The 27,500-nt window shown below is 35.8% G+C and overlaps 1 protein-coding gene across 8 annotated transcripts in view; it reads left to right on the forward strand.

The window, feature by feature from the left end:
• LOC144963029 (synaptotagmin-14-like) overlaps positions 1–27,500 on the forward strand; it is a 161,511-nt gene that overhangs the window by 59,083 nt on the left and 74,928 nt on the right. For 3 of the 8 annotated variants that reach the window (XM_078896622.1, XM_078896617.1, XM_078896620.1), the window contains exons 2-3: positions 16,633–16,788; positions 19,020–19,193. In XM_078896622.1, coding sequence (XP_078752748.1) covers positions 16,633–16,788; positions 19,020–19,193 — 330 coding nt within the window. Of the gene's footprint in view, positions 1–14,336; positions 14,792–16,632; positions 16,789–19,019; positions 19,194–27,500 lie in introns of all 8 variants that reach the window. The other 5 variants (XM_078896623.1, XM_078896624.1, XM_078896618.1 and 2 more) reach the window with 4 other exon arrangements.

The following is a 27,500-nucleotide window of genomic DNA, read 5'->3' on the forward strand; positions in this document are numbered from 1 at the left end:
GAGAGAACTACCCACATACTGATTTTCTGATTTCTCATACCAGTCGGCTGACCACCTGCCACTCCCCAAAGTGAATGATGCGCTGAGTGAATGATGGAATAGTGTTATATAACAACGTATTTTCATAGACATGTTATATGACAACCTACTGTCATGTACATGGCATATGTCAACTCACACCCCTGTCCATGGTATATCACAACACACTATTCTAAACAGGTTTTCAACAACTTCTTTAATTTGAATGTATAATGCTATTATCAGACCATATATGGCATAATTGATGACCACTGGTCACGACCATCTAATTATCGTCCACCCAGAATGTCTGGAAGTGGTGGTTGTCATATCCCTGTGTGCTAACAAAGTCGCGAAAAACCACCGCATATGAGTATATATATATATATATATATCATATCAGCATAAACGCAGGCTCCATAAGGTCCGTGAATAGATTTTTACAGTTTGATAAGAGTACAATTTCTTTGAATTTTCACTGTTGTAGAAGGGCACTGCAGAAATATTATAGTCGTACCCCACAACATTATATATATAAAGCGTGTAGCACCCGAATACCCTGAATGTTATTTGGTTAGAATTCCGTGTCTGGTGATAATTAGAATACTATCGGGACACAATTGTTACGATACACGGCCATTTTGGTGCCCCAGTGTGTTTGGGAGAGGTTAGGTAGTGCAATAGTGCACCCATTCCTTGGGGCATTTTCTTCTTCTTCTTCTTCTTCTTCTTCTTCTTCTTCTTCTTCTTCTTCTTCTTCTTCTTCTTCTTCTTCTTCTTCTTCTTCTCCTCCTCCTCCTCCTCCTCCTCCTCCTCCTCCTCCTCCTCCTCCTCCTCCTTCTTCTTCTTCTTCTTCTTCTTCTTCTTCTTCTTCTTCTTCTTCTTCTTCTTCTTCTTCTTCTTCTTCTCCTTCTTCTTCTTCTTCTTCTTCTTCTTCTTCTTCTTCTTCTTCTTCTTCTTCTTCTTCTTCTTCTTCTAGAATTTAGCGTATGGTGATATTTGATATTAAAATCCTATCGGGACAAAACTGTTACAGATAAACTGCCATTCTTGAGTTCCAGTATGTTTAAGACAGGTTAGGCAGTGCGATAGGGCAACCATTTCTTGGGGCATTGTTTATCGTTTATACAATCGAATTTTATCGTTTTTCTATTTATTCACCTTCTCTTACCGTACTCGGGTGTAAAATGAGTACCTGCCCGTTAACTGCGTTGCCTCTATCTTTTAAACAATTGCAATATCGCCTAACAGGCACACACACACAACACACACACAAAGATATATATACGTATATATATATATATATATATATATATATATATATATATATATATATATATATATATATAAATTAAAAAAAAAAAAATTTTAATTTTTTTTTTTAATATTAAAAAAAAAAAATTTGTGTGTGTGTGTATATAAAATATATACATTTTCACAACTGTATGATAATTATAAGACACATTTAATAATATAATTTTCTGGAACATCATGAAATAATAACCTTTTTATTCATTCGCAAAGCAGTTCTTTATCAACATTAAAATTCTTGATTAAAAATGCATCGTTATGATTCTCTCCTATAGATAGTACGAAGATGACGTCACTCATGCCTTTGTTATTGTTTTTGCCCTCCGCGTTTGTGAGTTGTTCTCACTAAACTGTATTAACCTGACTATAAACCTTCATGGTTACACAGAGTTGTGTGTTGGTCCATTATACTTCCGGATGGCAATGTTGTGAACTCCTTGGCCAAGCGCATTCTATCTATAGATGGTATGCGCTTGGCTAAGAAGCTCATAACATGTATAACGGACCAACACACAAAACTGTGTGTATCCATGAACGTTTATAGTCGGGTTAAAACAGTTCAGTGAGCATTACTCATGAACGCGGATGGCAAAAAACAATAACAAAGACCAGAGTGACGTCATCTTCGAACTATCTATAGCGGCGGTGGCGTCGACGATGATGATAATATACAATGTAGATATTAGTATGTTTTAAGATGGTGGTGATTACATGATAATCAGCATTAAATTATTCACATGCGCCATCATATTATAACGATTGCTTTAACATTGTAAAATATGACTATCGTTGAATGTAATTCTTTGGTCGGACACGATTGCCCTCATAACTTGTATTATTACACTTCTAAAAGTCATATTGTTAGTTGCGAGGAGATCACCCATATTAAGGACGTCAACAATTAGCAATGCACTTCGATGCTGGTGATAGGGGTATTGGTGGTATTGGTGGTGGTGTTATACGGTAATGGGACGCATTATTTGCTTTTATTATCAATAGCAGCATTTTAGTTTGGGAAACTCTTGTTGCATTTGTGTCAGTAATGTCGAAAAATACAAATTTTCCTGTTGAAATAGGATTCGATTGACTCTATTCTTGTTTCTTGTTGTTCTTATTGTGTGTGTTGTTTTTTTTTTTGCCAGCCACAGACCTGCCTAATTGAAAATGTAAAAATTCGTAATTTTTAGGGGATAAAAATTGAAGTCGCCATAGTTAACTTTGAAAATCAACAATTTACCATCACGAGAATTAAATAACAATTCAAAATTCTTGAAATTACGTAGTTTGGCATCAACTTTCATTTTCAATGATGGCCTCCGCGGTCATTCAAATTGATCAATATTTCAAGGACGAGTCTTCTGGCCAAATTTTTAAACGCGTGGCTTTCCAGAACACGACAGTTAACGGCTCAATTAAGTTTCTGGGAGCTGTGGATTAGAACTAGTTTTGAACAACGATGAATACGAGTATAATAGCTTCAGTATACATTTTATTAAGTACTCGTTAATACTGGGAACCACCGGTTTTCAATACTCATTTATCAATTTTTCTTTATTACTTCATTTCTCGACACATTAAGATGACACTCTCCTCCTTATGGAGTTGTCAGAAAGTCTAAAACCGGTTTAATCTGTGTAAATTTATTTTTTCTTTGCACTGTCGTATAAGTGAATAATTTATATTTATATTTTTATATGGAATTCAGTTATTTGCTGTTGTTTTGTCAGCCAACGTTTGTAAGCGTGTAATTAATCCGTATACAAAAATACCAAGTCGATCCAAAACTTATCTATTGTTTATACTCATCAACCACCTGTGGCTTAAAACTATATTATGATTTGTTTTTAAACATTCATTTTTATACAGGAAAGGACTCGTATAAATTTCAGAGTGATAATGCACCGTGTATTCAGAGAGACGAAATGTAAACAAAGTTCATGCATTTATAATACGAGTAGAATTTAAATTCCATTTAGTTGTTGCCAAGTGTGTTCATGGATGGATGAAATGCTTTAATAATAAATTTGGATGGTTTAGAGCAAGTTTCCTACCAGATGTAACTTTTAGCTGTTTTCATCATTTTATGATTTACAATAATAGAGAGAATGGAATTAAATACAGCTTGGCTTTTTTTTGCCAGCCAGAGAAGTTATCTCTTTCTTCCACGTTCTATGTGTATCTGTTATGAATGTTGGTTAGAAGTATATTATTATTGTTTTGCTTGCCATACATGGTGCCCAGTTGACTTAGCTGCAATCCATTATCAGCCATTAAAATCTAATGCAAAATGACCCGAGGACAGAACAAACTTTAACCCCTACAAGGCAGCCATCACAATCTCACATTCAACAACGTCGTGATTTTAAATTTTTATGAGAAAATCATTGTGAATTGAGCTTTGAGCTATTTTTATATAGCGCAATATCCACTAAACGTGCTTTATAAGGGGTCCCTGGCCAGCAGCAACATTTGACATGTAGGACGGGACATGACGCCTTTTAGGCGATATTACAATTATTTTCTGACAGAGACAACGCTGTTTACGGCCAGGTATTCATTTTAGAGTACGGTGAGAGAATAGGAGTAAAGAGCCTTCTCCGAGGACTCGACTATATGCCGAGCGAGGCTCGAACCCAGAACCTTCCGATCCGAAAGCGAGTGTCACACCATTAGACCACATAGCCGCACAATGATAATGTTCTGTATTAAGTCGGTTGACTGTTCCGTCTTAAAGACAAGAATGTTGAACTAAAGATATTTGGTATAGAACCATAACCACCTTTAGTACACGCTAAACAGACGAATATGATGATGCGAGCGTTACTAAGCATTAACAAATTAACAAATTAACACCCCCCCCCCCCCCACTGTCTTTTAGTCCCGTTCCCCCCTCCCCTTGACTGTTTATTTCAGGTCATCAAATAGGCACGAGAAACATTCCTTAATTCTCATTGTTCTACTTACTATTTTTTGCCACAGTGATAAGGTTATTGCCAGGGGAAGTCCCGGGTTTGAGAATTGTTGCCAAGATGAGGATCATTTACATCGATCGATATTTGAAGGATATGTTTTCTGGCCAAATGTTTAAATACATGTTTTGTTCCAGAGTAAGGCAGGTAACTGGTTAAATAGTGTCACTATTTATATTCACAGGTATCACCAATTCCATTTGTATCTTACTTGTCGGCAATGGCCATCTACAGCAGTGAATTATTCACCAGTGTTAAAGTTCTGACCTTGTTTCACTTCAGGCAAGGACTATTTACCCACTCAATTATTCAATAGTTGGATACGCGACTTTTAAAGTGCACGAAATAGGAACATGGCAATTAATTGTCGGTTTGCCTTGTTGAAACACGAGTGCTGGAAACTCAAAATTTAATTCTAAAATGAAACACAAATAATCTGAGTTCCTCTCATATTCATAATTGTGTTGTTGACAACATTCATTATTTTGATTTTATCAGATAAATCTATTTAAATGTCATATATCAACAGGATGGATAGCGCTGGCGGACTCTGAAAAAAACACACTAAAAAAAATTAGGCCATAAAACTTGTCCTTCAAATTTGTATCGATTAAAATGACCCTCACCTTTTCAAAACTTTCAAACTTGGGACTTCCTATTGTCATATATTTAATTTGTCGTTGACTCTAACTACAATAGTTTTTGTTTTATTAATTGACTTAGCAATTCTCGACACGATTTATTCCTTCTCCAAAAATATCTTTACTCATTCCAGTTCTTATCGATATTGATGCTATATATGTAAATACTCACAATATCCGCCAGCCGGATATAACGTACCAACACACAAAGCTATGTGTAACCTTGACCTTTTATAGTCAGATTGATATAATTAAGTGACATCGAATCACCAAAATGGTTGTCTAAAAACAATAACAAATAGCTGAGTGATGTCAATTTCGTTCCTTCTATAAATTGGGTTCTATCACATCCATGCTTAGATTGCATGCTGGCTTGACCTTGGATCAAACACAACAACAACATTAATACGGAACCAAAAAGGCCCCAGCGGGTGTTTTCACACCCTATGGCCGTTAGGGACGTCATATTTTTATTATTATTATTATAAGAGGCCACTGTCCGCACAGGGCTAATTAGAGCCACCCGAGATGGTGGCGACGGATCGAAGAATGGACATGTGAATGTGAGATCTCGTTTGCTGACGCATTCTATTTGTTTTGATAGGTTAAATAAATGCCTTACAGATTACAGATGCCTTACACGGTAGCAATTTGCATTGTTTAGTCTTCTCTGTGCGTGAGAAATTACCAGGATAGATTAATATATCTGTAGTCCAGGGGCCTGGCTATATTGGTTGATTTGTTGCCTGGCACCGCATCCAGCTTTTAAAAATGGATTACGCATTAAAAAAAGCCCCCAAAAACCCCTTGAGAAATGGTATAGATAGTATGCAGATGACGTCACTCAGGCCTTTGTTATTGTTTTTGCCATCCGCGTTTGTGAGTTGTTCTCACTAAACTGTATTAACCAGACTATAAAAGTTCATGGTTACACAGAGTTTGTGTGTTGGTCCGTTATACTTCCGGATGGCAATGTTGTGAACTCCTTGGCCAAGCGCATACTATCTATATATATATACTGCCTCTTATAATTTGAGTAAGTCTTTTTCTTTAATTTTTATTTATTTCTTTTATATTTACAAATATAGCATGTTTTAAGTCATTTTCCTCTGATTCTGGTGCCACCTTATACTGTAAGCATGCCACGCCAGTGCTGCAGTCCCTACAGAATATACCAGTTAAATCGGATAAATTCCTATAATGAAGTCCTGAAACCGAAACATAAAATATTTTATTAAAGAAGATTCAGTTATGACAGTTAATTCTTGAGCTTATCTAAATCTCACCCGAATGGTTATAGGTTATCTATCTGTTAACCACTTCCAGTAAAGGCAAACTATTTTTGTTTAGCTATGGTCTGGGCATACTATAATTAGAGTGGGCGTTATAGATAAATGCGGCTATGTGGTTTTATTGTATAACACTCACCTTCGGGCCGAGAGGTCAAGGGTTCAAGTCCCACTCTGATCGACGAATAGTTGAGTCTTTCCAAAACAGCTTTTTAATCACATTCTCTTATCGAACTCATCTATAATATGAATACCTGGTCGTTAATACGGTCCCAGTCGGAAAAATTGTAATATTGCCCATGAGGAGTCATGTCTCGTCCTTTATGTTAAGTGCAGCTTTTGACTACGGACCCCTTGTAAAGCGCGTTGAGCAAGTTTAGTGGATATTGCACTATACGTGCTTGACTCAAAAAACAAAAACAAAGCAAAACAGTTTCGGTCCTTCTGAGAAATGTTGCAAATCAAATATGCAAGCTATACCGATGAAACCGCTATTCGATAATCGATAATCGATAGCAGGTTGAGATCGATTGGAACTTTTCAATAAGACTTGTTGAACTAACTTTTGTCTACTCAAAATATTGTTATGACTGGAACGGAAACCGATCTATTCTTCGGCTAATGAAACGTGGTTAACAATTCTCTTTTGACTTTTGTGTGGAGATGGTCATAAATACATTTTGCAGCAATTAATCAATAAGGGGGTAAAATAAAATACAACAACGTCTCTTCGGTAGGATGACTTGATACTTCGATCATTTAAGCGAAAGATTATTGTTATTTTCTTCATTGTGTATGCACACTGTCATGCAGTAACACGGACTGTTTTCAGTCTTGGCGTAAGAGTTTTTACTTCATAATATAGCGGTATATCTTACTTACTTACTTACTTATTTACTTATCCGAACCAGCGACCACCTGGGCTCTAGCCCTTCGGTCTTGTGCCATGACATAGAAGTCTTTTGTAGTTGTTCCAGTTGACCATTAAGTGTGTTACTGATGCTTGGATTTGGTGGGAGGAATGTGCATCTCAGGTGTTCAAGAGGTTGACATTCAAGCAAGTGGTGTATTACTGTTTCATTGGGGTGTTGACATAGTGGGCAGGAAGGGGGTGTTTCTTTTGTAATTTTGCTTAAATGGTTGTTGAACGGTATGTGTTGTGTTCTTAGTTGAAAGATGATGCTTTGCTGGTGTCTTCTGAGCTTATTTAGGCAATCAGTCTTTACAGGAGTGGTCATATGGGAAAACATAAATCTACCCGTGGTGCTCATTGCCCAACTGTTCATCCATTGTTCTCTATTATTTGTTTTAATTATTTGTTTCGCTGTGTCTAAGGATACTGGAATTAATGGTTGTAAAAGTGTTGATCCGAGTCTGTCTAGTCTGTCTGCATTGTCATTTCCTGGTATATTTGAATATCCCGGTATCCACTGGAGAGATAAGTCTACTCTGTAAGTTGTAAGGAATTCATCTCGTTGAGATCTTAAACTATTGAAGGTTGAGGAGAATTTATCTAAATCTAGAGCTTGGAGAACCGATTTGGAGTCTGTGAAGATGACAGTGTTTTGAAGTTTTGAAGGGTTTATCTCGAAAACAGAAGAGATGTGTCGCAGTGAGGCTTCTATTGCAACTGCCTCTGTCTCGTAGTTTGAGCAGGAGCTTCCGCAAGAATTGTGGATTTTATCACAGGTTTTATCTGGGTGTTCTACTACAAACCCATACCCATCATTTTTAGTTCCTTTGTGGGCAGATCCATGTGTGTAAACATGTATCCAGTTGTCTGGGTATTCTTGTATTGTCTTCATTCCTAATGTTTGTATATCTGATTTGTTTATAGCGGTATATCATAATAGCACCAAACTTCAAATGCATCGACTCAGTCAGACTATTTCTATCATTATGCAAAGCGTACAGAACACCTTTAAGAAGGCTTTAAACGTCTCACCTCCAAGTCATTTTGATTAGTATGGGTGTCTCCCCCCAAGGAGATAGTCTGAGCCCGATTCTGTTCACAATATACTTAGAACACGCTCTGAAAGAAGTTCGAAAAGTCATTCCAAAACCAACGACTCATATTGAGAATGCAATCCCTAGAGAAATCGCCTATGCAGATGATGTCGATTTTATTGGATCAACACCAGCAAATATAGACATCATACAAAATACCCTCATGAAATATAACCTCCAAGTCAATGCCAATAAAACCGAATTTACAACAATATCGAGGAACAAAGAGGAATGGAAAAGAACAAAGAAAGTCGGCTCACTAATTGGAGACACCGAGGATGTACAAAGAAGAAAACAGCTATCAAACGCCGCACTCAGTAAACTCACCAATGTATGGATTAGAGGTGACAAAATAAAGAGAAAAACCAAACTGAAACTGTACCATGCTCTTGTAAAACCGGTACTTCTGTATAACTGCGGCACTTGGGCGTTGACAAAATCCGAAGAAGAACATCTGGATGCCTTCCATCGCACACAGCTAAGAAGGGTACTGGACATCAAATACCCCAAAAAGATCTCAAATGAATCACTCTATAAGATCACAAAAGAAAGACCAATCTCCCTTGACATTTTACAACAACGATGGCAACTTTTCGGTCACATACTACGCAGGGACAAAAACATACCAGCAAACCAAGCCATGTCGGGATACTTCCAAAAACACGGGAACCTTTTCAGAGGAAGACCGATCACAACACTCCCTGTGATCCTAAACAAAAACCTCACAACACTTGGACAAAGCATTAGTCTCATAACGGCAGGGGACCTTGAAAATCTGAGAACCCTAGCAGAGGACCGGCAATATTGGAGACACCTCACACAGGAAATACTGGAAACAGCCAAGGCGACCCGATCTTTCGGTCGAGACGCGAAAGGCATCTAAGTCAAGTAAGTCATGTCTCGTTTTAATGAAAAAATTTCTTGGAATTAACAGGTTTGGATTAATGAGACGTGACTGCAGATTGTGTCATAATGAAATAAATATATACGACTTAAGCTCATGAATATTACCCGTTCAATGAACGTGATGATAAATCAGTCAACTCAAACTTTATGATTCAAGTATTGAATAAAATTCGACGTCATTTTCTTTCTAGGCACTACATTTTACTTTTACTCCACTGAGCTTTTTATTTGGGCACGGAGAGATATATTCTGCATTTAATATATCATATATTTCGCTTTCTTATTGGAGAATTATTTCCCAATGTTAAGGACGGAAAATGATTCATATAAAATTCAAGAAATTGATTGTATTCAAAATAATGAGAGGAACCACTAAATGGTATCGATTCAATGCAAGTACTCCTACCTCGCTGTCATACTCGGTAACTGGAAGATCCACACGCAAATCCACGGGCTAAAAATGATGGCCTCTGTTGTTGATGGGATTTGACGAAACAAATTTGATTTTATTTTCGATAAACATCATCACAATGTCCAATCAACTTCATAACAAAGGCAAAACCATCTTCATGACAATTGTATACACCATGCAAAATTTGGTGACGATTGGTTTAGTGCATTTGGAGCCTTAGTGGTACTAAAAATCAAATGTGCCTATTTATGTATGTATATATATATATATATATATATATATATATATATATATATATATATATATATATATATATAGGCATCTGGTGAGGGAGAGAGAGAACGAAAGCAAGAAAGAAAGAAAGAAAGGGAGAGAGAGAGAGAGAGAGAGAGAGAGACACAGAGAGAGAGAGAGAGAGAGAGAGAGAGGGAGAGAGAGAGAGATTTTTATTTTGTGTCAGGCTGTTGTTTTTTAATTCTGAAGTTAATTATGTCGGCAGCGCATGCACAACTTCATTTCCACAATGTTTGGTGGGCAGCTAATATTATGATATTAACAATTGTGGTTGTATTCTCATAGCCAATGAAATGATTGGAATTTCAAACCGATAAAAAATCGCATTCATTACCACAGCAATAACGTCATGTAATGAGTTTTATTGGCGACCATTAATCAGGGTTGCTAATTGATAATTAAAAAGAACTCTTTAAAAATGTCTTTTCCCATTATTTTGAGTAAATTTGATAAACATCCAACGTGAATTAATTATTTGGATAGTTTGATTAAATGAAGTCAATGAAAATCATCAGGCCCATGGTTAGTATATCCCATTTTTAAAACTTTAAACCGGATATATATCTCTCTCTCTCTATCGCTCTCTCTCTCTATCGCTTTCTCTCTCTCTCTCTCTCTCTTATATATATATATATATATATATATATATATATATATATGTATATATACATATACATATTATATTTGTAAATTATGCCTTTTATTTCTGTCTACCTAAAATAATTTGTTTTGGTTACTATCATAAGAACAGTGGAGAAAAAAACCGAAAAAAAAAAGAAAAAGAAAAGATCTCAAAAAATGTCACTTTTCATTTTTAATCTGACCTTAAATAAACCAAAATGGCCACGCTTTCACTCATGTCAGCATTATAATCAAGCCGCTTTCACAAGATATTTTTATTGATTAAATATTGACTTTCTCGCAGTGTCCAAAGGATTATTTCATCTATCCATACAGGCGAAAGTAGACATCGTCTATTATTAAGCATGATCCAGCATTGGGAAATGGATTAAATAGTATTTCTTACCGACTTAGGATTGATTTCTTCCCCAAACTAAAGAATCTGGACGGGGATTTGATCCTTTTACATTGCCTTGCTGTAATCCTAAACATATTTGAAATCGATAATATACTATCATTACGACGATATTGTCAGTTGTTATTTTAAAATTCAACGCAAGTATGATTAGAATTGTTTAAATTTTATAAAATTATGTTTCGATTTTCAGAAACTATCATTTTCTGTTCGGTTTATTCTTAGTTATATCAAATTTTATTGATCTGCTCAAATGTTTTATGTGCCTGTATTGCTTTCTAAACACTCTCATATATATAAACAACCCTTTATATAAAGAGGACTTTCTTACGATGATTGTCCAATTGTAATTTGATTATCTAATTTGTTCTCTCATATTTTAATCACAGCTGGTTCTTGAAGGGTCTCTTAGTGTTAATTTCCTTCCCTGAGTATTATTAAGTATTTTTTCCACATTCAATCCTTACTGATGTCTAAAAACAGGTATACATGTCATCAAATAAGTTGGAATAGATAGTATAGGAACAGCAATAGGAGTATGTTTTACCAAAAAAATAAATAGCATAACAAATGAAATAATCAAATCATAAGTAGTCTTTAGACTATGGTCCCTTACTAAATATGCATTTAGTTTACCATTCTTTTTATTGAAAAAAATGCGTTACTCTCTCAAAGTCGTCTCAAAATAATATTGAATAACAATTATATAGGGCATTTCCAAAGTCTCACAGAATTTGTAATAAAAAGTCGCGGATTTGGAAATGAGATTCCTTTAAAATATTGTTCATGCGCCAACAATCATGGGAAGGAATAAAAAATTAAAAGCATGCCATCTATCTGAAAAAGAGACCTTTAACATTAAGATTTAAATTTCCAGCAGAGCAAACATGACTGTGTTCGCTATTTTGATTTAAAATGCCCCGATTCTCCCCTTTCTCAATTATACAAATAGTATTTTTTGTTAGGTTTGTGATAGGATTGCTGAAAGATTGTCGATTTTCTTTTTGCAGTGCATGAAATACTCCCGCCCCCTCAATTGTAATGCACATAGACTTTTTAATGAAAATGAATAAAGCATATTGCTATTGCATTTAATATTACATCTTACAAATTTTAATTCGTATGTACTTTAAGCTTATATCATATTATATAACTCGAATTCTTGCTTCTTGCTATAATTTCAATTTGAATTTTCTTTTTAAAGTGAAGACTATTTTAATTCATAAGTCTAACTAGTCTATATTGCTTTCTATTTCAAAAGACCTACGTTGTTTTTGTGAACTTATATGATACCCAGTCCATTGTGGTCCGGATGCATTATGATTAATGAAATCTGTCTAAAAAATAAAAAACGGGAATAAATACACGACTTTAATTATTTTCTCACAATTCTCTCCCGTTGTGGACATAGGAAAATATTAAACAAATGTCTTTTGTAGCAGATTGTTAATATCCCAATCATCAAAGAGATCAACATTTATTCCACAAACCTCTCGGGAGTTATTGAGCTGCAATAGTTTAGCTGATATCATTTCGATGGGAAGCGCCATAAACACATTTATCATCATCATCATCATCATCATCATTATCATCATCATAATCATCATCATCATCATCATCATCATCATCATCATCATCATCATCATCATCATCTCACTATTATTGTTATTATTCTTTTTCTGCTTCTTATTATTTTTCTTCTTACTTTTCTTCTTCTTTGTCTTCTTCTTCTTCTTGTCACTCTCATTATTTCATAACGATGGTCAGTTTGAGGATTTCTCATAGGTCATATCCAATACACGTGTCGCCAGGTAAATGCATAATATAATCTAACCATCACCCAATTGCATGACATTTCAAAGAGTAATTGCCAGAGGACAATGAAGTCATTAATATTAATTTAAAATCAATAAATGTACAATAGCTGTTTATTTCACGGATCATAATTTTTGCTCTTGTATTGGAGCGGCATCGAGCGAACAGCCATGATGCTCACAACAGCAACATGTGCTGCATGACATGCTCGCTGACCCCATTTTATATTGTTGAAATTCATTGAGTAATATTGAAAGGTCTAGCAACGAATTCAAGCTATTTTGAAACAATATTAACGGGTCGATGAAACCCATGAAGACGATCTGTTTTACTTTATTTCCTTACATTCTCGCACTGCAAACAATCATCACCGATTATCATCATCATCATCCTCATCATCATCATCATTATTATCATCATCATCATCATTATCATCATCATCATCATCATCATCATCATCATCATGAAGTTCTTCTTCTTCTTCTTCTTCTTCTTCTTCTTCTTCTTCTTCTTCTTCTTCTTCTTCCTCCTCCTCCTCCTCGTCCTCCCCCTCCTCCTCCTCCTCCTCCTCCTCCTCCTCCTCCTCCTCTTCTTCTTCTTCTTCTTCTTCTTCTTCTTCTTCTTCTTCTTTTTCTTCTTCTTCTTCTTCTTCTTCTTCTTCTTCTTCTTCTTCTTCTTCTTCTTCTTCTTCTTCTTCTTCCTCCTCCTCCTCGTCCTCCTCCTCCTCCTCGTCCTCCTCCTCCTCCTCCTCCTCCTCCTCCTCCTCCTCTTCTTCTTCTTCTTCTTCTTCTTCTTCTTCTTCTTCTTCTTCTTCTTCTTCTTCTTCTTCTTCTTCTTCTTTTTCTTCTTCGTCTTCTCCTCCTCATCATCTTCTCTCATCACCTTATTCCCGTCTCATTGCTTCCACTCCTCCTCCACCTTCTCTTTTTTCCTTCCCTCATTCTTCATCTCCTTGACTTTTGTAGTCTTAAGTTATACAAACCAACCCCACCCCCTCTTCTTCTTCTTGCCACGTTTGCTCCAAGTAACACGAATTATAATACCACCAACAACAGAATGGTAGGAGACCCACTGTAGCATTTTGTCTATCTCTGTACAGCGATTAAAGCTTAGGTATTCACGTACTTTCTTCAAGAGTGGTCCTAAAGACCACTTTCGTCCTAATTTAATCACATGGATTGATTACAAAAATGTCATACTCATAATTATTATGTTACACTAGTTCAAACTCAAGATTACAAAACTAATATAAAAAACTTTAAACAATTCTTAAAACAGCTATTGAGGACATATTTATTTAAATTAAAAAAAGAATAATCCAAACATCACATTAACGTGCCGCGCCTAAAATTGATTTATTCTTCAACGGTGATGCAGACCAAATAGTTTTTTTTACCAAGAGAACAGTAACAAGTGATGTGGAATCGGAGCCCCAGGTGATCTCCGTTATTGTTCCTTCTGTTAAAACGATACGATTTATGAAAAGATATCAAGTTAGGTAAGATCGAACTTCGCCTGTGTAGAGTTAACTCACCTCCATCAGTCCAGATGCAATTTCGATCTTGATCATTTGAAATTTTAATCTACGTTTAAAAAGTTACACATTTATTGTCAGCAATATTTTTTTTGTTAAACCAGTTGACAAACAATGGATCCTGTGCCATAAAACATTCATAATATTATTGTGCTGTGTGTTAAATTGTTATCTCCATTGATAAATGGTTCGCTTATGTTTTACGAGGGTGATTTTGGTAAACGATCCATTATAATGGTAATTATTTAATTAACTTCGTGGTACATAAGTCCAGGCATTTAACGGTGGCCTGTATTAATACTTATTAATTATTATTTGTATGCGTCTGACTTGAAAATAACTCAGCTGGTAGTTTAATCATTGACATTGACTTGGTCTGGATCATGAAAAAATCTCGTGGCTTTGGATTTCCAACAACATTGGGTCGACCCATATAATGGGATTCATTTAAATGTTCCCTTCGGGCCCTGGATACAAATTTGGAGGTGTTGGTGGTGAAAAATTTTGTTATCTCAACGTTATAAAATTACAATCACAATGAAGGTTTCACACAAAGCAGGTAAGTTTCAGGTTTCAAATGTGTTTTTAGGCAATTGCCAATATAACTCGTAAGAAAGGTTTAATAGTTTTGATGGTATAAATATATCTCCCCTGCATTAGTTTTCTTTAACAACTATAAAATAAAGCTCTTTATTGAATCATTTTAAGTATCAACATTGTTGTTCGTAATTGGAGATGAATGGTTGCAATTACAGTGTGCTAATTTAATGTTTCTCAAATATCCTTGAAAAAATAACCGAGAATTTTGTTGTTGATGAAAATACATTACAATGAGGGATCCACGCAAAATGGTATAGATAGGTCTAAATATGTAATAACATCTCTTAATTAGTCTCAATAATTCACTGTGTTTAGTAAATTTATTTATTGCATGCAAGTGAAATCGTAATGGCATTGTATTTAATGATTTCAGACCTAAAATGATTCCTTTTGCCCAAAAGATTTTGGTTTAAATAACACTATTCTCTATTTTTATCCAACATATTGTTGGAACTGGAAATCCCCAACAAGAATTAATTTTAATAAATATACACCAGGATAGGTTTTGAAATGGTTTTTTTTTCTTTTGAATCCATTCAATAATAACATACTACAAACCATTGTTCCATATGCCTCGAAATTGTATATTTGACAATGAATGTCAAAATCGTTTTGGAAAATATGAAAACGCTTGCGAAATGTTTTGGGTGATGTTGCTATTGAAATGAGTGACGGAAGTGACGACAGCTGGACAGAAGACCAGGAAAATGGAGATTATTATGGTGGTGATGATGATGATGTAAATTTCTTTATTGATATTAGTTATGGTGATGGCGGTGTATTTAAAAATAATCCAGTCACGCCCAACTTATTTTTTTCTGACACTGTCTCGTGCCCATGCAATCTATTTTTGATCATGCATATACATATATCAATGTTTGATACGTATTATTTTTTAAATTATGCGTTTTACAGCTTTAATATAGACATAAAAACACGAATGCGTCAGTTGACATAAGCAAGCAATCATGTGTGTCCCTTGTATCAACATTTGTCCTTGAACGAGATTTCCCGTTTTTACCTTACGATAGATTTCAAATGATGGAGAGAAGATAGAAGCTTAATACAATTGGATTCAATAGTCTGATGTCACGTCGCCCAGCAACGGCGAGCAGCGTGGTTCTAAACAAAGAAAATCGGTACTTTTTATTCTTCATGCTGGCTAGAACTTTTCATATGTCATGTGATTAGAATGTATAAAAGTAAAAACAAGATCATATTTATAATGCTTTTCTTCTCTGGATAAACTTTTATGCTCGTCGGAGAAATATTTCATCAGGGCGTCCGCAATTGTTCCCATAGTTTAGAGCCAGTTACTAAGTTACCATGCGTCATTACGAGAGAAGGACGTCATGACTGTTGAAGGCATCAGTAGCCTGGCTCGGGATAAAACTGTACGAGGCCTCGAGAGAGCACCACGTGGTTAGTTCTCAAAATTCTTGAGCGGTATAAGCCTTCAATAGTAGATGTCAATCAGTCGAAACTCTCGAACCTTCCAAATCCTGAACATTTTCACAACTTTTTTTTATTTGCACAAGAAAGCTCGACACTACAAAATGTTAGTGTAACTCCACACATCATGAATGTGTCAAAGCATTGTGTAAATACATCATACACATCATAAGGGCCACTAGATCCAGCTGGAAGACATGAATCGAAGTATGCTACGACAGATTGCTCTTTTCTCTCCATAAAATACACAAGAAATCAGGATTAAATCGACTCGACTAAATCTGTGGATCTTAAAAATACCCAATTCAAGTCATTATCAATAAAACGTTCTTTTATATTTTCTTTCAGTGCCCATCGAAGCTGTCATTTTCCTGGGTTCCGTCGGCAGTTTCGTCATCCTCCTCGTCGTCTTTTTCCTCTACCTAAACAAATCTCTTTGCTTTGCCAACTGTGGAGGATTTCCTTGCATTGATAAAGTTCCACAAAAAGACAGCAACTCCCTTGGTAAGTCCTAAAATACCCGGCTTAATGTTTGTTGTGCTTGTGTTTGTTGTTTTTATTTTTATTATTAATCTTATGCCTTTTATTTGATACAGTAGTCAAGTCTTGTTACATCGTCAACAACTCTATATTGATTTTAAAAGTTTATACAAGCCTTGCCTGAAAAGTCATGAAGCATATTGTATCTCCGATTGTATTGATATCGCCAGTATAAACTATAATATACATCAAAATGTGCGTTATTTATTCTTCTATTAGGTCACCAAATTTTGTTTAGCTGCTATTTCTTGATTTCAATTAATCTTATTTGAAAGAACGCTTACTCTAACATGTCGGTCGAAGAAATCACACACAAAAATTATGCAATAAACAATGTGCTGTAATTGAGTTCTTTACTGCTCCCATAATCATTCATAAACGGCTAAAACGTGTTTATAGTGACCCGTGGATCTTCGAACAGTTCAATGGTGGGTTATATACTTTACTAGAACTGATACTGTCCTCACCAACATTAATGAGCAAATCAACAAAAAAAAAACTGATACTGTCCTCACCAACATTAATGAGCAAATCAACAAAAGAACTTAATCGAGCTAATCGCTGAATAAAACAATCTGAAATTTCTCAAAGCCTTGGAATTTCATAGGGAAGAGATTGATCAATCATTCAAGTAATTGTGGGTTACAGAAAGGTATGTGACGTTTGGATATCGAGAATGCTCACACAAACGCAAGATCACATTGAAAGAGGAAGTTTTCTTGAAGTCGTAGAACACCATCCTTACAGTTCTGATTTAGCTCCAAGTGACTTTTTCATTTTCCTTATACGAAAGAGACACACGGAGAAGGCAAATTTTTGCAGTAATGGCGAGGTGCAGGCGGAGGTGACTAGATGATGTCGAAATTTACGTTTATTACTCTTCGACGCGATGCAATAACAGGTGAATCGTTGTGTGGATGGGAACGGTGACTCTGCTGAAATTTAAAATGATAAACGGAAAGGGCATAAACTGAGCTTTGTTTTGATACCTTTGTCAGTTTCGTGTCTATTATAGTTTTGAATATACAAGAGTCGTGTAAAGTGTTTTCAGTCCACCCTTGTATATATAAGTATTTAAAAGAATGATTTTCACGCACATCAAAGTATTCAGATTTAAAAACCTTAATACCGAATAATAAATTCAAATATCCATGCATGATTCAGTGGTTATTCATTTGTATTGTCAGTGAATGAAAGCTTTTGTTTAACGTCCGTGATTTAAAAACATAAAATTAAAAATATGTGACTCCTTTCAAAGTGGGTCTCAAATCTAGCGATTTGCCAAGACTGGACTGCATACAAGATGATTCATCCATTGTACAACCTAGCGCAATACAAATGTATAAAAAATGTATTCTAACCATTTTTTTGGTGACATATTGTCCTGACTAATCTTTTGAATCGTTTATCAATTAAATTGCAATAACTGTTCCTATCAAGGTTAAGTATTGTGTCTTTCAAGGATTGTAGGTAACACTTGTGAATATTACGGCTGACTTGGTTGTAAAACGGATTGGTCATCTTACTAATTGTTGTTCATTTATTGTTGTTTTATCATGGTTTCAGTTTGCTACATATGTATGGCACGCTTTCTTTCACAGCGTCTTTTATTAATCAAATCAGGCACTAAAATGAGCTCTTGTTAATCATGAAAAACTTGAAATTCTTATTGCTTTGATTAGCTAAAATAATCCTCCCCAACTCAATGTGCCAGTTGTTATACGTTCACGATCTCCTTATAAATCTTATTTTTAAACAACAATCAGTCTCCTTAATTCTGTCGGGTTATAAGAAACTCAAAGATTCAAGAAATTCCCGAGAGCCTTTAATTGAATGTAAAAAACATGTCCTAAAGTAATTGACTCTGCATCTGCAAAGAATAGTCACATTAACGTGACTAATATATTTATGTTTTCAATACTGATAGATCTATGTTAAAAATCACAACTGACTTAAATGTTTTCACATCACTTATCTTTTCTATCAATACGAATTGTTTTAATATTTCTAAACACGACCTTATTTTGATTAATGATAGCATTGACTTAAATCACACTCGCATCACTAATCAATAATAAATATTTTGCAATACACTGCATGGAACTAATGGACACATGAATTGTTTTAGTGTGAACAAAACTAATCCCATTTAAATGATTCTAAAATGATAATTTATAACGACCTCACACGTCTAGAGACGGACACAGAGGGATCAATATTTAGTGACCTGGATGATAGGAGACCATCAGAAGTGGATGACCCAAATGGGGAGTACAGTGTACTAAGTGGCGTCTCCACCATTGCGGCTGCTCTCAAAGATGTGTGTGGCCCTGTGATAAATTGCACAGAGGCTGATATCCTCGCTGCTGGTAAGAGACTGGGGTATATTACACAACCTGGTACCCAATACCATAGCATACCATTCAACCCTTTTAGTTATCCTTGTTACTCCCACCCTCCTTCTCCTTAAAACCCTGAGTTTTAGTTAAAGTAGTTTTATTCCAAGTACTATGTTCAAGGCTGTATAACAACCGTGAAAAATTTATCATTTATTTAATACCGACGTTGTTGTTGGCTGGAGATTTGCACGAGTCCGGAATCTGTATTATTTTTTTTCAACAGTAATTGTGCGGCTATGTGGTCTTGTGGTATGACACTGGCTTTCGGATCGGAAGGTTCTGGATTCCAGCCTCGCTCGGCGCATAGTTGAGTCCTTGGAGAAGGCTCTTTACTCACATTCTCTCACCGTACTCAGGTGTAAAATGGGTACCTGGCCGTTAACAGCGTTGTCTCTGTCCGAAAAAATTGTAACATCGGCTAACAGGCGTCATGTCCCATCCTAAATGTTAAATGTTGCTGTTGGTCAGGGTCCCCTTGAAAAGCGCTTTGAGCACATTTAGTGGATCTTGCTCTATATAAAAGCTCAATTAAAAAAAAAATTAGTACAGTGAAGTCTATTCATTACCGGCATTCTACATAATATGACCTATTCAGCTGCAATAAGATTATATTACTGCCTTCTTAGGATCAAATAATATTTCTGTTATTTGATCGCTGTCACAAGTGGAAATATCGATGACATTTTCCCGTTGACAAGCAATTTCTCCCCTAGCAAAAGACGCAAACTTCACAGCAACATGTGAGCAGACCCTAATCTACCTTCATCGCACAAACTACGCCAATACCGGACAATGAAAAATTAAGTGTGCCTATCTGGAAGACACGCGCCACTGACCTAACTTGAAAACAAAGACCCATGGGAAATAGAACAAGACGCGCCTGCATTATAAAATACGCAACTTACAACAAGCCTTTCTCTAAATATCTTATCATTAATAATATGAAATTGAATGTAAGCTTCAATTTAATTAAAAAAACAGATCAAATGAACGTTTCGGGTTTCCCCTTTATCAACAAAACAGGATGACTGAAACACCACAGATGAATGAGATACTGTGGTATTGGCGTAGTTAAGATCTGTTTTTGTAATTAAATTGAAGCTTACATTTAATTTCACACTATTGTTTATTTCTTCGAGCTTCGAGCAGCAATATTTACATTATCCAGTATTCTTCTAAATATCTTATAAGCACGGACGTGTATTTATCCTGTTCAACGGTGTGATATTCATTGATAAGTGATTTCAATCCCTTTCTAGTATGGACATAAGAAGAGCTGTCCGTCCTCACAACTTTGCATCAAACGGCACCCTTACAATCAAGACCTGAGAGACGGTCAGTTCGGCTAAGCACCTCAGTTGCCACCAAACTAAGACTTATAACAATAATAAAAAATTGTGGTTTCCTTTGTCAGTGCCCCATGATGAACAATAAACATTAAAAGAACATATAAATACATACCATACTATTTAAAACAGAATTATAAGTGGGACTAAAACTTGTTTTATTCATTACTTTTTGTATTGTGAAGATTATATCCTTAGACAGCTATACGAGCCAATAATCATTGCTGTGTAATATGTAACCGGGAAATCACAGGATTTGCAGACCTCTATAATTTAATTCTAATTAATAGGGCGATTCTGTGATTGCAGAAGCTGACAATCTATGTAAAACGCTCTAGTGGTGTGGAGAATTATTACATAAGATTTTCTTAAATAAAAAAAAATACCTCCACATTAAATACCAAATTACAATCGCTATCGACAATCTGTAGCCCGAGGATCAAGTTCGTAATTATTTTAAAAGCCCCAAGTCACTCTGCTCTTACATAGAGCATAGAGATAATTGAATATATTCCAAGATAAAACTAAAAAAAGTATAGTTGATCAAAAATCAAATAAGGTGCATAGGAAGAGAGATACAAAGACATATTATATCGACAAACACACACACCAACACACACACACACACAAACACACACACGCAGATAAAGAGAGAACAAGAAAGAAGAGATAGAGATAGAGAAAGAGAGAGAAAGAGAGAGAGAGAGAGAGAGAGAGAGAGATGTGGAATAATTTGTTGATGGTGTGAGGATTGTTTTCCACGCTTAAACTGTAGAGAGCGGACGAAAAAAAATCAATACTTTATTCTTTTGTAATGGGGTTTAAAGGACCAAATTGATTATAAGATGAGCTTTATTACTACAAAGACAAGAACAAAAGATGAACTATGACATTTTCTTCAGGCAATTTAATCCAAAGTTTATGGGAAAGTATGTAATCAATACTGAATCTACTCTTATTCCATTTTGAGAACTAAAAGAAAACCCCATTGAAGATCAAAGCATGTTTTATACTTGAGTAATAATAAATGAAGTTAAATATATTTCGTATTCGGAAAACAAAATACGTTTTTAAAATCTTGACCAGAAAACTCGTTCTTCAAATAATATAAATCGATTAAAATCGATTAAATTATGTCACAATCTCTCGAACCAGGGACGTTAAAGAAGTCCCGGGTGACATCCCAAGTTAAAGAGTTTTTTGACAAGATTGAGGTCATTTGAATCGATCGATATTTGAAGTTTTATGACCAAATTTTAATCATGTGATTTTTTTTTTTTACAGAGGACGACATGTTAACGTATCAAATCAGTCCATGTATTTCCGTCACAACGACCCAGGTTATTCCGACTTAAAATTTTCTGGACGAGGTTTTAATAGAGTAATGCATCATTTGTAATTTTCTAAATTATAGGTATTATCCAAAAACTTGCATCAGCTTAAGGGCCGTCACGTTTTATAGCTGAAGGCAAGCATTTCGTTACGGTTTTGTTGTTTTCCACAAGAGCTTTGTAGCAAATGGGATTTATCTGCATTTCTATTCTACAATTCCGTTTGAATGTCTGCTCACTCAATTTCATCTCTCGATAGATTTTCAGGGGAACAGCACATAATATACTTAGTGCCTTTCATATTTTTTCATCTATTTCAACGCCAAGATATAAAGAACTCACCATTTAAGCAATGTTTGTATGAAAGAAAAAGATGTTATTTCATTGAAACAATAATCGAATTATTTAGGTATGTGTATGGGATATGCCTATTTTTGTAACTCTTATACTTGGAATTGTGATTCTCGTGTGCTTTTCTAGACATTGAATTAAAAAGAACTGACTTTTTCTTTATCAATTTCTTCGTCTGTGAATTGTTATATCTGGTATTATTTAATAATTCAATCAGGCTATCTAAAGTTTGTGTTGTTGGGTAGGACCACGAGAAATAATTTCCAAGATGGACGTGTTATGTGTTTTCTTAATATGCATGCTATCATTCTGGTTAGCAAGGATTATTTCAAAGATCGAAGAATTAAGATGGCCCTCAACTTGTCAAACCATTGCAACGTATTCTCTGAATTCTTAATTCATCGATATTATCCTAAGGTGTTTTTCAATGTTTTGGCAGTATGACTGGTATGCGATTTGTTATAAAATTACACTCAAGGAATGAATTAATCTTATCTTAGAAAAAGGCAAGAGACGTTTGAAACCATAAGGTTCTGGGAGCTGGAAGCTATCCCGATTGCCCTAGAATTAAACGGACCACAATGAATGACTGTTCTCCTTTTTTGTAGTTTAGTCTAGTCTAAATGGAAATACTTTCCGCCCGTTCTAACAGACCTGGCTACAGAATCACGGCTGTTTTGGTAATGGGTTCAGAAAAAAACCCAAACCGGACACAACAGGCCGTCGTATCTTTTGTGTACAAATGAGCTATCGAGACACTGTCCTTATAAAAATCTGTAAGTACGAGTATCTTAAGGTATCGCAATGGACATATACCATACTATTAAGCATAGTGTCAAATTCAGTAAGGACATGCTGACGGAGACAGATAGACAGACAGAGACATAGTGAGTGAGAGAGAGAGAGAGAGAGAGAGAGAGAGAGAGAGAGAGAGAGAGAGAGAAAGAGAGAGAGAGAGAGCGAGAGAGAGAGAGAAAGAAAGAGAGATCGGTAGAGAGAAAGAGAGAAAGAAAGAGATAGATAGAGAGAGAAGGAGAGAGAAAGAGGGAGAGATAAAGAGGGAGAGAGAGGGGAGAAAAAAAAAAAAAAGAGAGAGAGAGAGAGAGAGAGAGAGAGAGAGAGAGAGAGAGAGAGAGAGAGAGAGAGAGAGAGAGAGAGAGTGACCGGTAATAAGGGGGAATGGATTTTAATTTACATCATTTTCAGAATGACACTTAATAAAATATTTAGATTGCCACGAGAAAAGCACAATGTTTAATTAGGTCTATTTCTTTTTGACTCTTTCCAAAACTTTTTTGTAATTTGCCTTCTGTGAGTTTACCTTCTTATATTGAGTAAGTTTTTATGTTAGATATACCATATCTTAACATTTTACTTGAGGGGGCGCATTTTCCCTCACACTTAGGACACCCGGAAACCAAGTCAACCTGTTCACTGTCAAAAGAAACTGACCCATATTGTATTGCCACCATCTCGGTCAGTTCTATTTTGGTGTAAGTGGTAACCGGTAACCAGTACGAAAACGGGGATAACGGGCATCCATTATGCATTGTAGGGGCAAAGAGGTCGCGGTTCTAGACGACTCAGCTGGGCTACATCTCTCTCAATCCTCACACCATCAACACATTATCCCACATCTCTCTCCTTCTCTCTCTCTCTCTCTCTCTCTCTCTCAATCTCTGTCCCTCTCTTCTTTGAAAAAAATATTCATATTTTTATACCGCATTTTCAAAGTTTCAACATGTTCAATGTGCATCACACATTATTTTCGCCTTGACTACATGACTCTCACTTTCCATTTTAAAGCCGCTAGTTTCCAATTGTTCTCTTTCATTATTCTTCAATGCATAGGTATAGCCCGACGTGTACATATATGCAGGTCTGGCATCCAAATCCACATGGACCTAGTTTAACATTGGAAATATTTTGCGTCGTTTTTTATTGAGATTTCAATTACAACAATGAGCCCATGATTTGGGTTATCAGACCTGCAAATCGTCGGTATAGCCGGTTTCACATTCACACATTCATCAAGTACATTCGTAATATATATCTGCTCTTATGATTTCAGTTAAATGGAGACACGCTCTCTTCTTGTCCAGTGACTCCCTGACGTCAGCTATACGTCATTGTTTATAATCGATGTGACAAGTTATTTCAATATTTACTCGACGATTTAAAGTTAAACTATTGACGCTCTGACTCATTTACAGAAAGGGTTAAGTGGTCATCGTCATAGCTAAAAATTCAATATTGACAATCGCTTAAATCCTTGATTAGCCCTAGAGTGTTTGCACACCAAGCCCCGGTGTGATAATCTTTGGCGGGTGTGGGCTAAGGGAGGTAACCCTGTTTTTGAAATTAGCTGTATTGGTTTGGTGGAGTTACCAATCCTTTATCTTTGCACAAACAATTTTGTCCAAAATGGTGTAGAGAAGTCCATATACACGCGTATTGCTTTTGCTATCATAAATATCTATTTGTTTTATTTGAACTATAGCTCTGAAATATCTAGTTAAAGCCGTGCTTTGTTTAAATTTCCGATTATCTTTCCAAAATCTCTTCGTTGTAAATGCAAGTTAAAGCCACACTTGTTTCTGTTGCAAGTTTAATGATGACGAGTTTGAGTTGAGTTGTGAAAGGGGGTTGGTATGTAATCAAGAAATTACGTTCGTTTGAAAAGGTTCTAGAATGTCTTTTCATAAAAGTCAACAAGACAGTCATTCTTAAGGAACTAGATATTGGGCATCACGATATTTCTCTCTTAAGGAACTAGATATTGGGAATCACGATATTTCTCTCTTAAGGAACTAGATATTGGGCATCCCAATATTTCTCTCTTAATGAACTCGATATTGGGCATCACGATATTTCTCTCTTAATGAACTCGATATTGGGCATCACGATATTTCTCTCTTAAGGAACTCGATATTGGGCATCACGATATTTCTCTCTTAAGGAACTCGATATTGGCCATCACGATATTTCTCTCTTAAGGAACTAGATATTGGGCATCCCGATATTTCTCTCTTAAGGAACTAGATATTGGGCATCACGATATTTCTCTCTTAAGGAACTAGATATTGGGAATCACGATATTTCTCTCTTAAGGAACTAGATATTGGGCATCACGATATTTCTCTCTTAAGGAACTAGATATTGGGAATCACGATATTTCTCTCTTAAGGAACTAGATATTGGCATCACGATATTTCTCTCTTAAGGAACTAGATTTTTGGCATCACGATATTTCTCTCTTAAGGAACTCGATATTGGGCATCACGATACTTCTCACTAATAAACAAGTCGCCAACAAATACGTCACCAGAATACGCTTCAACAGTCGTAACGTCACTTCCCTCGTAATGACGCATGGTAAACTATCGGAACAATGGCGGATGCCCTTATGAAATATTTTTCCGACGAGGATAAAAGCGTATCCAGATGAGAAAAAAACAAAACATATAAATTTGAGCATGTTTTGACTTTTACACATTCTGATCACAAGGCATATGAAACGTTCTAGTCAGCATGAAGAATAAAAAGTACCGATTTTCTTTGTTTAGAACCACGATGGCCGCCGTTGCTGGGCGACGTGATATCAGACTATTGAATTCAATTGTGGGAATCGTTAACTTTAGAAAAACAATGAAGATGGACGTGAAAATGCAAAGGCTTCAAAATGAAACTATATAAATAAGGACGTTTTGAGTACAACCCCTCTTATTCAGCGCAACCATATTTAACGAATAAACGGGGAAAAAAAATAACAGTAAAGTTAAGACATGGAAACAATTGAATCTAGCAAGATATCGCATGTTTTGCTTCGCAATGTTATTTAAATAATTAATAGTAGACTGTCTCGTTAAATATTTATCGGTTATGACTGGGCAAAAATTAAAAAAAAAAATACAAAATGATAAATAAATATATAAATAAATAAAAACAAAAACGCATAAAAAGAACAGCCGATTTGTGACACACCTACACCTGATTGGTATAGATGGCTGTTTTCAAACAATAGATAGAATGAAGTTGACGTCACTCGGGTCTTTGTTATTGTTTTTTGCCATCCGCGTTTATGAGTAATTCTCACTAAACTGTATTAACCAGACCATTAACGTTTAAAGTTACACATGGTTTTGTGTGTTGGTCCATTATGGTTCCGGATGGCTATGTTGTGAGCTTCTTAGCCAAGCGCATACTATCTATAGGATACAGGAATTTGACAACGCTCTGCTCTTTGTCATTGTTTTTCGACCACTAGTTGTGTGATTTGTTCTCACTAGATTCGCTCAATCAGACAATAAACGTTAAAAGGTTAGACGTATTTTCTGTGCTGCTCCGATTGACCAGGCGTGTAGAACTAATGGGTATTTTACTTAAACGCATCCTATGCATCGAAACACCCTGTAGATTGCTTGGTTTAGCACTAACTGCCATTGTTTATATTCGGACGACTGTCCGAGGGGCATGGTTATCTTTCTTCCAGAGTTGTCTATAGTGTACCGATTAACCTTCAGTTCCTTATAGAAAGATTGAGTACTCTCTCTCTCTCTCTCCTCCCCCCCCCTCTCTCTCTCTCTCTCTCTCTCTCTCTCTCTTCCATATGCATTTAACTGCTCACAAGGGGATGCAGTAAAGATATCTGACGGTTATTGTCGTGCATCCCTAGCCTCACAATCGATTTACATTGAGCACATGAATACAGAAACCGAATGTGATAATGAGGCAATCCCGTTTAACCCTTGCATTTAGACATTGTCTTTTTCCGCGTCTCAGAAATACCTGTCGGGAGATGGTTTGCACATTGTATAGATGGTATGCGCTGGCTTGGCTAAGAAACTCACAATCTATTACTACTATCTATAGATAGAATGAAGTTGACGTCACTCGGGTCTTTGTTATTGTTTTTGCTATCCACGTATATGCAGACTATAAAAGTTCATGGTTACACAGAGTTTTGGGTGTTGGCCCGTTACACTTCCGAATGGCAATGTTGTGAGCTTCTAAGCCAAGCGCATACTATCTATAAGACCTACCAGACAAAATTGTCTTTTTCCGCGTCACAAAAATTATACCCGTCGGAATGGTTTACGTTCTTGCACATTGTATAGATGGTATGCGTTGGCTTGGCTAAGAAACTCATAACATTGTCATCCGGAAGTATAACGGACCAACACACAAAACTATGTCTAACCTTGAACGTTAATGGTCTGGTTAATACGGTTTAGTGAGAATTACTCATA

This window comes from Berghia stephanieae, chromosome 1, assembly GCF_034508935.2.
Source record: "Berghia stephanieae isolate SIO BIC M18660-M18661 chromosome 1, UCSD_Bste_1.3, whole genome shotgun sequence".
Taxonomy (NCBI): Eukaryota; Metazoa; Mollusca; class Gastropoda; order Nudibranchia; family Aeolidiidae; genus Berghia; species Berghia stephanieae.